The sequence below is a fragment of the Vicugna pacos genome, unplaced genomic scaffold, assembly GCF_048564905.1.
Source record: "Vicugna pacos unplaced genomic scaffold, VicPac4 scaffold_20, whole genome shotgun sequence".
Classification (NCBI taxonomy): Eukaryota; Metazoa; Chordata; class Mammalia; order Artiodactyla; family Camelidae; genus Vicugna; species Vicugna pacos.
This window is the reverse complement of record NW_027328741.1, coordinates 47,511,183-47,528,185: the sequence shown is the minus strand read 5'-3', so window position 1 is coordinate 47,528,185 and position 17,003 is coordinate 47,511,183. Positions and strand designations below refer to the sequence as shown.

Below are 17,003 nucleotides of genomic sequence, written 5' to 3'. Positions count from 1 at the left end.
GTGAGTCATCAGCCTGAGTTGAGACTTCGCTGGTGGCCACTCTTCCTGCAGATGCTAGCAAAGACCCAGAGCACTTCTGAAAAGCCTTATGCAGATCTGAGACCCTTGCTGGCTGCTGCAGGCACCCAGATTTACCCAAAAATAATTAAATAGGAAGGAAACTCATCAAAATGGCCAAAACTGAGATACATTTTAGTTGGCATTTGTACCTTTCCTGATTACCTGCTAGGAAGGGAGTGCCTAAGGAGGGTGACACGTGTTTCTAATGAAGTAATTGGAATGGTGTGCAGCTCTCCCCCCTTAGCCTTGGGCTGAAGGGAGGTGGAGGGGGCTGCCCTGCCCTGCCCTGGCCTCTAGACCTTAGGAGTCCTTCCTCTGGCCTTCTTCCAGCCTGTTCCTTCCCACAGGTGAGGAGCCCCACAGGACCCCATGCTTCCCCATCCATTCACTTATTTAAACTCTGCCCAATTGTCAGGACCCCAGAATCCCCTGCCAAACCAATGGCCCTGAGCTAGCTTTAAGGACTTGCAGGGCCCGGCCCTGTCTTCTGAGTTTGCCTTCAGAGGAAGACTTGCACTGCCTCTCTGTATATCCTAGACCTGTGGGATGGACAGGAGTGACTGATTCATGAATTGAGCTTTGGGGGACAGACTGTAGCGCCCACTCCTAAGTGCAGGGACGTCCCTCCAGGGGTAGAATCCAGCTGGGAGTGAGATGAGAAGGTGGACGGCAAGAGACCCGGGCCCACAACCCTTACACTGCCCCATTTCAGCCTGAAACTCCAGGTCATCCCAGAGTTTTTACTGGACCCTAATGTTCCCAGTCATGAAGACGGATACATTAAGGCAGAGTAGAACTGATCTATTACACGTTTGTGCATTTCAATTATAACTTCTCTCTCTTTCCACATGTGGTTTGTGGCCTCCTATTTTTTTTAAATATAATAACCAAACTGGTTTATTTGAAATCTGATTACTAAAAAAATTTTCAAAATTCAAGGTATTATACATTTTCTAAGGTTCACTCAGAAGAAAAAGGCTGATGGTTTACAGGGTTTGACCTAAAGGTCCACAGATGTTGTTTTATATTTACAGAGGTTTTAATCTGAAGTGACTTTTGGCAATCATGAAATAAAACATGTGGTTTGTGGTCTCCACACATGTTGGCAACCTGCATTGTATCATTGAACTAGTGACCTTGCTACACAGATGTGGAATGTGTAATTGCAAGTGTTATGAGCCTTATCTAAGGATCTTAGAATGTGCATAGCAAGGGCAGGAAGCTAGCCTGTATCATTGTTTGTTCCTCTGCACAGGCATAAGGTGTGCCAAGCACCTGGCCGGGCTCCATCTGGGCTGGGTGCATCCTACTCATTCTTCATGCGTCTCCATGGTCCAGGAAAGCTCCTGACTGCCTAGTGTCTGAGGCCCCTGGAGTTATGTTCTTGTGGGACCCTAGGTGTAGGGTACTTTTATTTCCAGATTTCTTTCATCTGGGTAGCCCAGACCACTAGTGCAAGGTCTGCCCTGTAGAGCACATTGTCTGCATGTTGATCTAGCAGTTGCTGCCCCCCTCCCCAACTAACCCTCACCTCCCTGCTCCTGGAGGTGCATGTCCCTTGAGCTCTGTATCTGAACTGAAGCAGTTCCCGATTGTAGGACAGCAAGCTAATGGAGCCCTTCTATTTTTCCTAGCATCTCACCCTTATTTCCTGGAAATCATGACCTCTTGAAAGAAATTCTTTTTGCCCTTTTTTGTCAACTATTAGAGTTGAAATCTGTAAGAAGTGACTTCAGGAAAGTGATGCGGGTGTCCTTGGTGAAGGAGATAAACATAAGCAGATCTGGGCTCTATCATTTATTTCATCTTTCCAGATAGAACATTATCATTTCTTATCATAAGGCCAGTAAACCCTGCCCTTTTCACATCATAACTGAAAAGAAGACAAACTTACCATGGCATGTGTGACTATCAGAGTTGAGAGGTGATGGGGCCAGAAAGACTAGCCATTTAGTAGTGGTTAATAATCTGCTGATTTCAGTCATCATTAAAGGCTAAGAAGGCTGCCTAACTATCCCACATAAAAGCTGCTGTATTCAAAAAATTAACTCTGAGACACACTCAGAATTCATACACATCTTTGCTATATTTATTTTGCTAAATTCTCAGATAATTTTACATTTTCTCCCAGGCCATTCCTTTTCATGCTGCTAGAATTGAAAAGAATCAGGTAACAAGGGAAAGCAATTAGTAACTTGTTTTCCTTCTTGGGTGATTTTTGCTCAGGCTGTGTCTTGATTGAGAGGAAGATAATGCTGAACTCAATTCTATATGTTACATACATTGCTAGACACTATGAATAGAAAAATGGGACCCGAGGCATCACAGAGGCTGCTGGAGAGCTCCAGATCACTGGACCCACCTACGTGGTGACTCTCCCTTAATGAGAAGACCCTGCTGTTGCAGGCAGCTACTCTGAGCTTAGGTGAGTTTCAAACAAAGCACGATGAGAATGTTCTGCAGCTCTCTGAGCTGATTTTTACATGGGAGTACAGCTTTACTCTAGTGAAGATGACAACATTTCAGGTTTAGTAAATAAAATATAATCTCTGAATTGCCACTGCTCTTGAACGATTCACCACAGGTAGAAATACATGACAGGCATGGCCAGCAGTAAATGCCTCTTCCTTGCCTGATGGAAAGCACCTTTCTCACTAGTGTGGTACAGCACTTTCAATACATAAAAGCACCAAAAGAGAACTCTTAAGATTATGACTTGTAAGTGATATGCTATGAGCCGGAAGATCTGGAAATCAGAGTTCAACTAAAAAGCAGATGTCTTATGGGTACATTCTCTGTAATGGCTTGTTTTTCCTGTCTGCCTCTTACACATCTTTTCAAGACTGAGGTACCTACTTTGGTAAACCAGGACTTCCCGATTGGTTATCGCCAGTAGGTAAACTGTAGTATTATGCTACTATTTTCTATTTACCTGCCTGTTACTGCCGCTAATGTAGCTTCTCAGAAACTGAATTATTTGTATGTACATGCATATCTGTGTACACACACAGGATGTTTTTATAATTATTCCTAGTTCTTTATATTTTTTGGGACCAAGTGAGTGGATGGAGAAATGGATGAATGAAAAAGTAGGTCAATTTCAGTAAGTATTAGGGCAGAAGATGTAGTTAATAAGGATCAATGTGTATAAGTGGTCTAAAGTCTAGGCCACCAGGGAAGTAAGTGACATTAAGAAGTTCTGTTCTCAATCCCGAGGCATAAGCTATTTTTTCTGCCTTATGTTCATTGTTCTTCTGATCAGTAATGAAACTGAAATGGTTCTAATGGTCTGAAAAGCTTTGATATATACCCCTAAATACTACTTAGGTGTTAAAATTCTCATGAATTCAGTATATTTTAGCAGAGAGGGGCGTGGCACCTGTTTCTGTGGGATATGACCACCTCAGTAAGTGAGGTGTAAATATGGACAGCACTCTGACACAAATCTTCACTCTTTTCCCATTAAACTCTATGAAAGTATTTTGATCTTGCTGCCTCTGAAAAGAATTTCCAGCAGACCCTAGATTTCTGTTTCTGACTTTTCCTGGAGTTGTGATTTTATATGGGAGCTTACATTGTAGCCTCATTTTTATAGACATTAAACACAGTGCACAGAGCTTCACTTGGAAATAAAACACAATATCCCAGGGAGGGCCACACAGTCTTTGGAAGAGGCTGCAGCGACATTATAATTTAAGGGAGGGTCCAGTCACACTTTTTAAGGGTCAAGAGAGTTTGGTGGGATTTGGAAAATTCTTCCTGACCTAAGACGAGTGATGGTGGAATCCTCTTTCCAACCACGTCTTAGGTTTCATTTCCACTAGCCTTCTTCAAAGTAATAGGTAGCTCTCCAGAAACATGTACCAAGTGCTTAGTTCTGTGCTAAGCACTTCATCGGCATCAGTTTATCATCTGATGTAGATGTTATCATTCCCATGGTATGGATGAATGAATTACCTTCAGAGAATTTACATAATTTGCCCAAGGTAACAACAATAAAAATATAAAAGCCATCCTTAGTTCTGTTAGACACCAGCCCCACAATTTGGTGGTACAGTCTACCTGCCACCTCTGATTTAGTCCTCAAAAGAAGTTATCTAACTGATGGAGTTAATACACATTTAATATTGGCCCCAGAACTATATTGTAAGTTAAAAGTAACATTTTAAAAATATCCTTTGCCCATGAGTTGCCCAGTGGAGGGGAACTGTGAATGGGTGTATTCCCACTGACTCTAAATGTCTTCTCATTTCCTTTGTATGTGTATCTGTCTCCTTTCCTCAGCTGGGTTTCTAGTCCTGCCTACCTCTCACTTGTGCTTTCTTCATTTTTTGCCTCCCCTTTAGTACAATTCAATAAATGTATATTCAATGATTCCTTTTATACTCGAATCAGTCCCAAGAAGGAAATCATTTTATTTAACTTGTTCATGTTTTTATTTCTAGTGGTTCTTTTTGCTTGTGAAAAGAAATTAGAATCTTGAACTTGAAGAAATTGAAAACCACAGGGCCTGGCCTAAACTGATGATTGCATGCTCTGTAGCTTGTCAGTTACTACTAACCCTTGAGATAAATGATCCTAGAGATACTGGTCTTCAGAGTAATATGGATCAGACTTCATGCTACAACTTTGAATGTATTCTGTGGCCCTTAGAATCCTCAAGTGTCTCCATTAGACTAGTGTATAAGTCTGTGTAGGAGTGATGGCTCAGATTTGCTCTGCATAGTCCTGTTAATGCAGTGAAAGTTTTGAGGGTGTATCTAATATATGAGTTGACTAAGGGTGATTTTAAGTGTAGTAGGCAATCAGGTGAAGATTCCCTCAGTTTTCTTTTCATCTTTATCCTTCAGATTCTGAGGATGGCCAAGGAAGAAATGTGGTGTGGCGAGCAAGAGTGTGTGTGTACCTGCTAGAACTATCAGCTTGATTTAAAACAAATATAAAGGATAATAATAGCATTTATTTGGCCCTTAGTGGGTGTGAGGCACTGTTACGAGAATTCTCACACTTTGTTGCATATGCCCTTGTTATAGTCATTTTAAAGATGAGGAGACTAAAGCATAAAGAATTTAAATAACTTAGTTCATATAATTCCCAGATGTTTTGAGTTGGAATTTGCATTCATGCCATGTGACAGCAGTATCTGTGATTTCTGTCATGTGCTGAAGCTATTCTTAATTTCTTATGCAAAATAGTTCAATATGGACTTAAATAAACCCAGTACATTCTAATTTATATGGTTTGTAGAACTTCAGAATATCATTGAATGTTTATCATAGCTTTCAAATTTTAAACTTACTCAAATGAAATTATAGAAAGTTAATATTTTATTATCATTGGAAAAAAGCTCTTCATTTGTGTATTCATAGATGTTAAATTTCAAATGGCAGTATTTTTTGAAAGTATTTAAAATTTCTCTTCGTGTTATTTAGTGTATTGTCATCTTGGGAAAAAATAAACTTGGCACAATAAAAGTCCCCTAAATTGACTCCAAATTAGTGTTCTCAATATGAAATTCAAATAACATTTGCTTGTATCCTAGTTAAGAAAATATATTGCTATATTTATCATTAATGGCTATAATATTCCCAACAAAGAAAATGCAGGTGATGTTGGCTTGATATGCAGTAAATTTTATTCCTAGGATGTGGATAAAAATAAAAACAAAAAATTATTCAAAATGAATGAATAGCTCCACCTGCCACAGAGCAGATGTACAAACTGGGAAGTATTGTATGTGCCTCCATTGTGATCTCAGCTAATTCCTAGGTCCTAAATCATTCAGTACGATTGGCTTTCACCAGTTCATAAATAATAAGTAAATGGCTGGCTGGATGGATGGGATTCAGATTGACTTGTTCTCTGTTGTGTTCAGAATAAAGAAAGGAATTCAGAATATAAGAGTAATGGGCAACTGAAAGCCCTTATGTACACTTATCCTGTATTAGAGAGGCTTATGTAAAGAGTTCTTAACAATATTGATCCAAAGCTGTGGTCTCTTTATTCCTTGTATCTTGGTAGATTTTATAGAGCTATAATAAAATGACCCTAAACTTTGGTTTCTTTAAGATGATGATCTCAGCAAATAGCCATTAACATATACCACATCCAGAGGCATCATGCCAGGTGTGGCCAGTCAGTGGGCAGACTGGGTCAGCACCACCTTTGACACTTAAAGACAAAAATATTCCTGGACTTCTCCCCCGGAGATGCTGACATAGTAGGTCTGAATTTACACCATTGAATATATTCTCATAGACGTTTTTGGTTAGGAATTGGCTTAGAAGTGTATTTTTCTACTAGGGCTGATATTTGGCAATGCCTGGAGTCATTTTTGGTTTCCAAAATTGGGAGGGTGTGTGTGTTATTGGCAACTCATGGGTGAAGGCCAGAAATGCTGCTCAATATCTTACAATGCACAAGACTCTTGGACCAACAAAAAGAAACTATTTAATCTAAAATGTCAGTAGTGCCAAGGTTGAAGCGTGCTGGTCTAGAAAATAAAGATACATCCTTAGAGTCCATAATAAGGGTGAGTAAAAGATTCACAAAAATATTATCCATTCATAATTGAATAAAGTAAATTTCATTAGCCCAAAAAATCAAGTAAAATCTCATAAATGTTTTATCTTGAGATTATTAATTACTTCATGGTATGACTAGAGACGTCCTAGTTGAAAATGTATGTGAGAAACGTGGAAGAATTGTCTGCAGTTGGTAGAATATTTGTAGTGGGGATTATCTGGATAGACTAGCTTGTAGTTGAAAAAAAATGATTTAGAATTTCTCACTGACCCTGAAATGTTAGTAAGGAAGAAGGTTACTTGTAGAGAGCAGAAATTCCTTTTTAAATACTGACTGTGAAATTAAAATAGGACCACTTCCATAAGTGCCACTTCAACAACTAAACAAAAAGATCAAATCTAGGAAAATTTTTAATGATTTTTTGATGGTTTTGTCCTTTTTGGTCTTTATATTACTGTTTTACAGATTCTGTTTTTCTAGGTTTATATCTCCTCTAGAGATCAGATGCTCAAAGTGGGACATACAGTAAATTACTAAATGTTACTTTGGTTGCTGTCAATGCAGGATTTGTATTAATAATGAAACCAATTGAATTCTCAAAAACCTCCACTGGCAACAATAAACATTTAATTTCCAGAGATGAATAAGGTTAGCTATGTTGAACACCTTTTGCAATCACTGTGATAACCAAATTCTTCAAATGTTGGGAAATTCTGCTATTTTGTCAAAGAACCAGCAGCAGACTGATTTAATTAAAATAATAACAAATGTTTGTCTCTGTTTTTTTAGCTGTCTCATGTGTCTCTGATAACAACCAGTCAGCAGAAATGATGGAATGCCTCAGGCAGACATATGGCATGCCTCCCCTTGTGCAGGAGTGTACGGTCCCATGTCGTGATGACTGCACCTTCAGTGCTTGGTCCAAGTTTACGCCCTGCTCCACGAATTGTGAAACAACTCGAAGTAGACGGCGCCAGCTCACAGGTAGGGTGTGCCTCTCACTCTTTGTCTTCAGACAAGTGATGCTCTCCTGAACCTATCAAGTTCCAGAAGGGCAGGAAATTGTATCAGGTCTCTCCCTCTCCCCGTCCCTCCCTGCCATTATGCATCCTCTTTGCCTGTGGTTGGTACCTACTACATAGTACATACTCAGTTAAATGCTTGTGAAACAAATGAAAGATGTGAATCATTCTATAGCTCTAAAGTTACTCTCTACACAGCATTATAATCTTTATAGTCATAAATGGCAATATACCCAGCAACTTTCTGGGAGTAGTTAATGGCAAATTATCTGGTGTCGTTTTCATGCCAGGATCTCAGCCAGCTTGGAAGCAGCCCCGGATTTGTAAATAACATTACAGGCAGATCTCATTCATGTCTTCATCTTTTACTATTACCTTTTAAGTAACTGGATATTTTAAAATTTTAGTAGGGGAAGGCAAAAAATTAATTGCATAAATAAATTCCATTTTGGTGATATATATTAATTAATGATTTTATTTACATCCTTGAAATTTAATGGAAATTAAAGCAATGAATAGTTTAATCAAGGTCCTAGAGAAATTGTGCCTATAATATGCAGATAATTGATACAATAATTTATCTTACTTCTTGTCTAAATAAATATGCCAGAACTTCTCTTCATTGTATGTTTTTTTTGTATAAGCAGAAAACTTAATTCAGGGAGTGAAGAACCCAAGGAAAGATGCCAAAATAACAATTGGGATAATAAAGTTAGGGTTGACATTGAAGAATTAAGCACAGATGACATTTGTTCTCATGAGCAATTCGTGAGCTAATTCTCTTGTTTCAAGACCCCTTTTGTTGGAATGCATTACACACAAGATTGTTTTAAATTTGACTCACTCTAATGGATTGACATAATCCATGAGAGCCTTTAACAGGATTTCTGCACCCACATCAGGATCCCATTTGTAAGTACAGGTGAAACATAATCACAAATGGAAACATCAAATAAAATAAGTTATAGTTTGATCTCTCTTCTATAAAAATTTATTCATATATAATTTTATGCAATATTGCTTATGTTTCTCAGATAAAACAGATTTCTTATAGAGAAACAATATACTGGTATAGAATATATATGACAGGCATAATTCCAACTTCAGGCACAATTTAATGGAGCTTGGTTTACGTGTTCATACATAATGCTTCAAAAGTCATTATCCTAGCAACTCTCTTTGTAACTTTGAGATGAGAGAGAATTTCCTTTAAGAGGAAAGAAAGTTTTTAATTGGTGGTGATACTTTGTACGTGCAAACTGAGAATGAAAAATACTGAAAATCCTAGGATATTTATTCATTTTACAACCAGTGCAGTTTGTGTTATGAATGGTCAAAAATGTAATGGATTGGACTTTTATTTAGCATAACTTTTAATGTAAATGTTGGCAAATGATTATACTTTTTTCTGCAAACTCTATCCCAAGAATTACTCATGCTAAAGACTATTTAGAATTTCTTTTCTAGGTTATTAACTGCTGTGCTTTTGCCTAGCTAATTGATCTTTGCATGTCTTAATATCTGGATGACACCTAAACAACTGGCTGTTTTCATGAGATATAAGAGTTGTTTTAAAAATAGAATCAAATGAATTATCTAGTGCTGTTGATTGAGAGGAAAATGCACAGTGTAAGAGTTGTGAGTTAAGGTTTATGCAAGGTCTTACTGAGGACTCTAGAGCTGGAGACAGCCTCTCAGATAGCTCTGAGGAACTGCTCCAAACAGGTATGGGGGAAGGCTAGCTTGCAATTTTGTTTTTGGGGAATACATGCATTAGCATACATCTTGATGAAAACTTACTGCTGGTCACAAAGAACAGGAATGATCAAGCTAAAGATCGTGATGTTTTTCCGTGTGTGGGAAGATGCAAGAAGAGGGGGTAATTACACTTCTTCCTGAAATGCGCCTAATAAGCTAAGAGTGTTTATCTAAAGCACAGAGGATCCTGTTACTGTCTTTAATTTCCTCTGCCTGAAACAGTGAGTTCACTGTCAGTCAGCCACTGCATTGAGTTAACCTTTGTAGATTTGGGCGGAGAGTAAAATGCTCTTTACTCTTCATTGTTTGCAGTGTCATTGGTGGAAAAACAAGCAGTGGAAAATGTGTGCTTCTCAAGCTTTATTTGATGTGATACTAATGCTTGTGTTTTGATTTTCCCCATGTAATTTGGTAGTAAACTTAATAAGCAGTGTCTAACACGAATGATAGTGAAAGGCCTGGGCTTAGATTGCAAGGCAGTGTGACTCTCTCTTCTACACAGTCACACACACGGCAACATACAGACATAAATACAGGCCTCCCATTGTACAGGGGGCCATCTAGGCTGTTTGTTTCTTTTTTCCATTTTTGTTAACCAGAGGTTTTAATTGAATATCTGGGTGTTCTGCATTGTACGTAAAGAAGAAAATCACAGTTTTAGATTCAGTGATAATTAAAGCTGTTGTCTATACAGTACTGTAAATAATCAGCCCATCAAATAGGAGGTCTGTCTAGGTTATTCATAATTTTTTTTCAAAAATAATTGGATAACTAATACCCATTAAATATTGTAGTTTTTTGTTTTGTTTTTGTGGAATCAGTTATAAATTTCTCTGATTTAAGGGGAAAAATATCTTTAGAGCTGTAGTAGGGATTGATTTAAAATTTTTTTTAAAGTATTAGCTGGTTCTGAATCCAGAGTTCAATGCTGATTATGACTTGAATGTAATCAAAGCAAACTACTGGTAACTTGTTTCTTATTATGAGAACCATCTCTTCATTAACTGATTTGCTCAAATTCTTCAAACAGCAATGCCATGTGATTAAGAAGGATATTACAAATACAGAGACAGTGTATATATGTGCAGAATATTTGCTCTGCCAGTAACTTTTGGTTACCCTGTACGTGGATGTTTTCTTTATTTCTTTCTACTCTCTTTTCTTTCTTCCTCCTTTTTCCTTCTTTCTTAAAAACTTTCCTCAATTAATCAAGGAACAATTTTTGCTTACCACTTATTGCTCTAGGCATTACAAGGGAATAGATAGACATGACCCTGATTTAAGAGCTTACAGGCTAATGGGAGATAAGAATTTTGCTACAGAAGTCACAGTACAGTGTAGTACCTGCTACAGTAGCTGTTACAGGGTGCTGTGTGAGTCTTTTTTATTGCTTTTGTAACAAATTACCACAAATTTGGTGGCTTAAGACAACACAGATTTATTATCTTAGATTTCTGAAGGTCTGAAGTCAGACATAAGTTTTAATGCCTATAAGCAAAAGATTGGCAGGATAGCATTTTTTTCCTGAAACTCTAGGGGAAAGGGTTTTCTTTTCCACCTTCTAGAGGCTACTTACATTCCTTGGCTCATGGCTCCCTTCCAAGTCCTGAAATTCAGTAACATTGCATCTGTTGGGTTGTTCTTTCCTGGTCATATTCCCTCTGACCCTCTACTGGAGGCCAGGAAATGTTCTCTGAATTTAAGATCCTGTGATTATGTTGGACCCACCTGAATAATCCAGAATAATCTCTTTACCCCAAAATCCATACTCTTAGTCACATCTACAAAGTTCTTTTTGCTGTCTAAAGTAGCACTTTCACCTGTTTCAGGGATTAGGATGTAAACATTGCTGGAGAGCCATTACTCTGCCTACCACAGGATACACAAGTACAGAAGAACACCTCTTCTAGGGCTGAGATGAAGAGTGTGTTCAAGGATGACTTTCTGGAGGGACTAATCTCTTATTCTGGACCTAAAGGGCAAGCAGTCATTAGCTAGGCTATGGAGGGAGGATAGAACTGGTAAGTTTCTGGAGTAGAACATACAAAGGCCAGAAGTTAGATGAGTGGCTTCTAGGAGCTAAAAGATGCTAGTTTGTAACCTGCTGGAGGCAGAGTGGTGCAGCACAGGCAGGAGGCAGATACTAATAAGCCCAGATCCTTTGGAGCCTTGATGACCAGGCTGAGGAGTCTAGACTTCATTCCATGAACCGTAGTTCTAAATAGATGGGTGTTGTCATCAGACTTCCAAATTTGTAGGTTGGTCCTGGCTGCAGTGTGGGGAATAGTTGGAAGGGAGGGAGGGGGTTGTGGTGGCAGTCACGTCTTGGAAGGAGCCATTGTAGTGATTTAAGCTGGGGATTTGCAGGTGGGCTAAATATGGGTGGTATCAGTCAGAGTGGATACAATGGGCTGATTCAGGAGATATTTAGGTATTTGAAATTATTTTTGTCATTAAAAGATAGAGATATGTTTCAAGTGTGACACTCCATTTTTTGACCTGGCCATATTGTTAGAACTGGGAAACACAGAAGGAGAGAGAAAAGTTGTGATGTTCAGAAGGGTGGGTTTTGTCACATTGAGTTTGACTGGTCCTTTAGTGTAGTTTTCCAGTCTGGCTCAGAGCTTGAGTAAAAAAATCTGGGCTGAAGGTAATAATTAGGGATCAAAGGCATATAGACGATTACTTAAACTCTGTGTGTGGGTGAAAGTGTAGGATCAGAAAAGAGAATCTAGGGCAGTCCCCTGAGGAAGCCCATCAGTTAAGAGAGGTAGGGTGGGAGATTGCAACAAGCAAATAAAGATGTGCCCAGAGAGATGGTAGGGGTGTGGGGTAGGGGCAAGGGACAAAAAGTTAAGGTATGATGAAACTTGGAAAGGTTATTTCAAGGATGATGATGCAGTCAGTACTCACAGCTATCACTGAATGATCAAGTCTAAAAGATAAGAAAAGATAGTTCAGGGCTTGGTTTGTTTTATTACTTTGGTGAGAGTAAGTAGTTTAAAGGAATAGGTAGACTTAGAATCTAGGGTTACATGTGTTGAGAGAGCAGAAATGGAAGAGATGGAGATAACAGTACCTTATGGGAATTCAGAAAGCACCAGAGACTTGGGCAGGTTAAATGCTGATAAGGAGCCATTCCCCACCCACTGACAGATCTCTCAACCGGTACATTCCCCAGCTGTGGTAGAAGCTGTGCCTCTCAAACTTATTCTCAGTAAGTGTCACTGATAATAGAGGTAAGTGAATAACTCCTCCCAGCAGGACACTGGTGTGGCTGAGCTTTCACAAGGTCATTTCAGGTCCTGCATTTATTGTGACCATAAGCATCACAGAAGACATAGAGCCAAGTGTCCAGGTGACAACTGTAGACTTGTGTGTAATGTAAACCATCTGCCAGTGAAAGTAGTCTATGCATCAGCTTGTATCCAGCATTTCCAAAACAGCCATAAAAACTGAAAATAGACTAATAAAGCCACCTTCTCTCCCTCCCCCCCACACAATCAGAGCCAAGGCTCTAGCTAATGACCTACTAATGAAGAAACAAAGTAAAATTATTAGATCTAGGAAATCCTTTAAAAAATCTAGAGGAACTGTGTTAGTAGCTAAGTTGAGTCAAGTTGCAGGCTGTCTTGGAATCCATTGAACATGATTAGCAAGAACTCACAGCTTTGAAAAATGACTTTGCATTGTCATTACTCAAAGTTAGTATTACAGCAAAAAGGTCCATCAAAGTCAGTTGGCAAGGTAAGGTCATATTCTAAAATATTTGAGATAAAAAGGTCTCTCAAAGTGGAAGGCATACCCTTTTTCTCAGATTAAATTATCCAATGTGATTTGAGCATTTATTGCAATCTGTTGTTTCTGGCAGCATTTGTGAGCTGCCCAACAGCAGGAGCCAAAATAAGTTCCACTTTGCCCACCACCCCATGTGACACCCAGCCTGACTCCAGGGCCATTGTCTGGGAGGATACCATTTTGTTCTTTGAATACATAAACTCTTTAAAAAGCTACTTGACTAAACACAGAAGGAGTTAATATTTACAATATTTTGTTGGTTTCCCTGGCGACCATTAATTTCAAGAAAATGGAGACAAGGTAATCAATCTGTTTTTATCAGTAAATCATAGGGAAATTGATAGTAAATAAATCAACCAAGACCTTTTCTAGTTGCTGAGCCACCATAGCAAACATCTTCTAAGTATTTTCTGCCAGTATTCAACATGAAACTTTTTTCCCAAATAAATTTTAATTTCACAGATGCTCTGGGACCTGCTTCCATTGTCCTAGGATTTACTTCCGTGTGGAAAAAAAGAGTGAAAAAACTTTATTACGAACTAATAGTCTAATAGCTTTTAATACAATGTAAGTGACTTTTAACAAAACAGCAGATGTGAAATTAATACATGAATGTCTCTTGTTGGAACAGGCAAAAGCAGGAAGAAGGAGAAATGTCAAGATGCTTACCTGTACCCTCTGGTGGAAACAGAACCATGTCCTTGTGATGTGTTTATATCTCAACCTTATGGTAATTGGTCAGATTTCCTTCTTCCTGAAGGCAGAAGGGAGCCTCACAGAGGACTGCGGGTTCAAGGAGACAGCAAAGAATGTGGAAAAGGCGTGCGCTTCCGAGCAATGACCTACTCTGATAAACATGGAAGGCTGGTTGACCCCGCCCACTGCAACAGCTCTGGTAAGGAGATGGGGAGGTTTGTCCCAGGTCTAGAATTAGTAGCTTTGTTTCTTAGTAATGTTTCCCTTCTCCTCTGGCAAGAACACACTGCCTCTCATACAATATGGGCGTATGAAATGCACATATCCATATCTCACTCTTCTCCGAGAAAGCCAAAGTCCAGTACAAACAAATATATTTTATGCTTTATTGGTGCTCTGGTCATATATTTAGAAGGCATCAGGCCTTGGATTTCTTCTAAAGATGTGGACAGAATACCAAAGAATAAGTTTAATTTTAAATGTTTTACAGTGCAGTATATAAGTACACCCAAATTAATAGACTAGAACTGTAGAAAAGAAATTAGGCAATCTGGAAATGTTTTTGTGATGTTAATCTGGGTGAAGACTGTTTTTGGGGGGAGGGGATGGGGAACCTTGGGATGATTTAAAAGATATTGTTGAACAGAGAAAAGAATGATGGTTAAATATGGTCAGGGTAAACACTGATGGAAGAGGCTGAGATTAATGATTACAATGCGGCTTATGAATTTCCTCCCCTATTTTTTGGTTTTTAATTACCTTTTTAAAAAAACTAAACAAGTTAGGGATTTTACAGAAGGTATGGATAGAGAGAATTGATGTTTGAGTGACAAACTCTTAAAAAAAAAGTAGATTTTTGTCTCTGTCATCAAGGTCTTGTATTCTAATAAACTTTCTCAATAATGCCAGAAATGGCAAATTGAATTCAGTTTTTACACACAAGTCGACTAAATGATAGTTCATCTTTATTCTTTATTGCCAGTGTAACAGCTCGTTTTGCTTAGGATATTTATAGGAATGCAATTTAAGGTTTAATGATTTTTTAATTAGTATGGTTGTTGCTCTGCTTACTCAGTTAGTCTAGAGAATTTTATTCAGTAATTTTACTTTCAGAAACATTAAACACATCGTAAGCAGGTAATGGACCCATTTTACAGAGGCCAAAGTTGGTCAACTCAAATCTTTTTTTCACCTTTAATGTACATATTAGTTTATTTTTAAAATTTTTGTCTTAAAATATATTTGACTTATAGCATTGCATACATTTAAGGTGTATGACATGTTAATTCTGTACATTTGTAGGTTGTAATGTGATTGTGATTATAGTGAAAATTATTACCTGTAACACTGCATAATTACCATTCCCTTTTAGTGGCTGGAATAATTCTAGTCTCTTAGCAAGTTTGATTATAACACAATATTGTTGTCCATATTCACTGTACTGTGCATTAGATCTCTAGGACTTATTTTCTGCTAATTCCAAATTTGTATCATTAAATAACTATCCTATCCCTGTAAATCCCTTCACTCCCATTCCCTGGAAACCCCTCTTACTCTGCTTTTATGAGTTTGGCTTTTTTAGATTCCATGTATGAGTATGATGTAACAGTGATATGAGTTATGAGTGAGATAACATAGTATTTGTCTTTCTCTGACTAATGTATCTCACTTCATATAATATCCTGAAGATCTTTCATATGTTCACAAGTGGCAGAATGTCTTTTTCATGGCTAAATAATATTTCATCATGTATATACTCTACATCTTTATCCATTCATCTATTGATGGACACATAGATTGTTTTTGTATCTTGGCTATTGTGAATAATGCAGCAGTAAACATGGGAATGCCTGCATCTCTTTGATATCTTGTTTTCACTTTTGGGGGATGTATACACAGAAGTAGAATTGTTGAATCATATGGTAGTTCTGTTTTTACTTTTTTGAGGAATCTGCGTATTTTACATAGTAGCCGCACCAATTTACATTTGACCAACAGTGTGCAGGGATTGCCTTTCTCTACACCCACATCAATACTTGTTGTCTCTAGTCTTCTTGATGATTACTATACTAACGGGGTCATAAGATAGCCCATGTGGTTTTGACTTGCATTTCCTTGATGATTGGTGGTGTTGAGAATCTTTTCATGCACTACTTGGCCATTTGGATGTTTTCTTCAGAAAGTCTATTTTGGTCCTCTGCTTAGTGTTTAATTGGATTGTTTGTTTTTTGTTATTGAGTTGTATACATTCTTTATATATCTTGGATATTAACCTCTTATCTAATATATGGTTTGCAAAAGTTTCCTCCCATTCTAGAGGTTGCTTATTCACTTTGTTAGTTGTTTCTATTGCTGTGCAAAATCTTAAGTTTGATGTGATTCTATTTGTCAATTTTTACTTTTATCATTTATGTTTTTGGTGTCATAACCAAAAAGTCATCGCCAAGACCATTGGTTTTTTTGTTGTTGTTTGTTTGTTTTGTTTAATAGTCTTCCTTATTTTTTAATTGAAGTATAGTCAGTTTACAGTGTATCAATTTCTGGTGTACACCATAATGTTTCAGTCATACATGCACATACATGTATTTGTTTTCATATTCTTTTTGACCATAAGTTACAAGATATTGAATATAGTCCCCTGTGCTATACAGTATAAATTTGTTGTTTATCTATTTTATATATATTAGTGTCTGCAAATCTTAAACTCCTAATTTATCCCTTCCCACCCTTTTCTCCCCCTGTTAACCGTAAGTTTGTTTTCTATGTCTGTGAGTCTGTTTCTGTTTTGCAAATAAGTTTGTCTCTTTTTTTTTATGATTCCACATAAAAGTAATATCATATGGTATTTTTCTTTCTCTTTTCTGGCTTGTTTCACTTAGAATGACAATCTGCAGGTTTATCCATGTTGCTGCAAATGGCATTATTTTATTATTTTTTTTATGGCTGAGCAGTATTCCATTATATAAATCTATCACAGCTTCTTTATCCAGTTATTGTTGATGGACATTTAGGTTGTTTCTGTGTGTTGGCTATTGTAAATAGTGCTGCTATGAACATTTGGGTGCATGTATCTTTTTGAATTAAGGTTCCCTCTGGATATATGCCCTGGAGTGGGACTGCTGGATAATATGGTAAATCTATTTT

General features: G+C 37.8%; 1 protein-coding gene across 1 annotated transcript in view; it reads left to right on the top strand.

Annotated features, from left to right (window-relative positions):
- Window positions 1-14,863, top strand: part of LOC140693683 (thrombospondin type-1 domain-containing protein 7B-like) — a 160,596-nt gene extending 145,733 nt beyond the window's left edge. The window contains 3 exon segments of the mRNA XM_072957390.1: window positions 7,375-7,569; window positions 13,795-14,074; window positions 14,842-14,863. Coding sequence (XP_072813491.1) covers window positions 7,375-7,569; window positions 13,795-14,074; window positions 14,842-14,863 — 497 coding nt within the window.
- The last annotated feature ends 2,140 nt before the right edge of the window (window positions 14,864-17,003 follow it).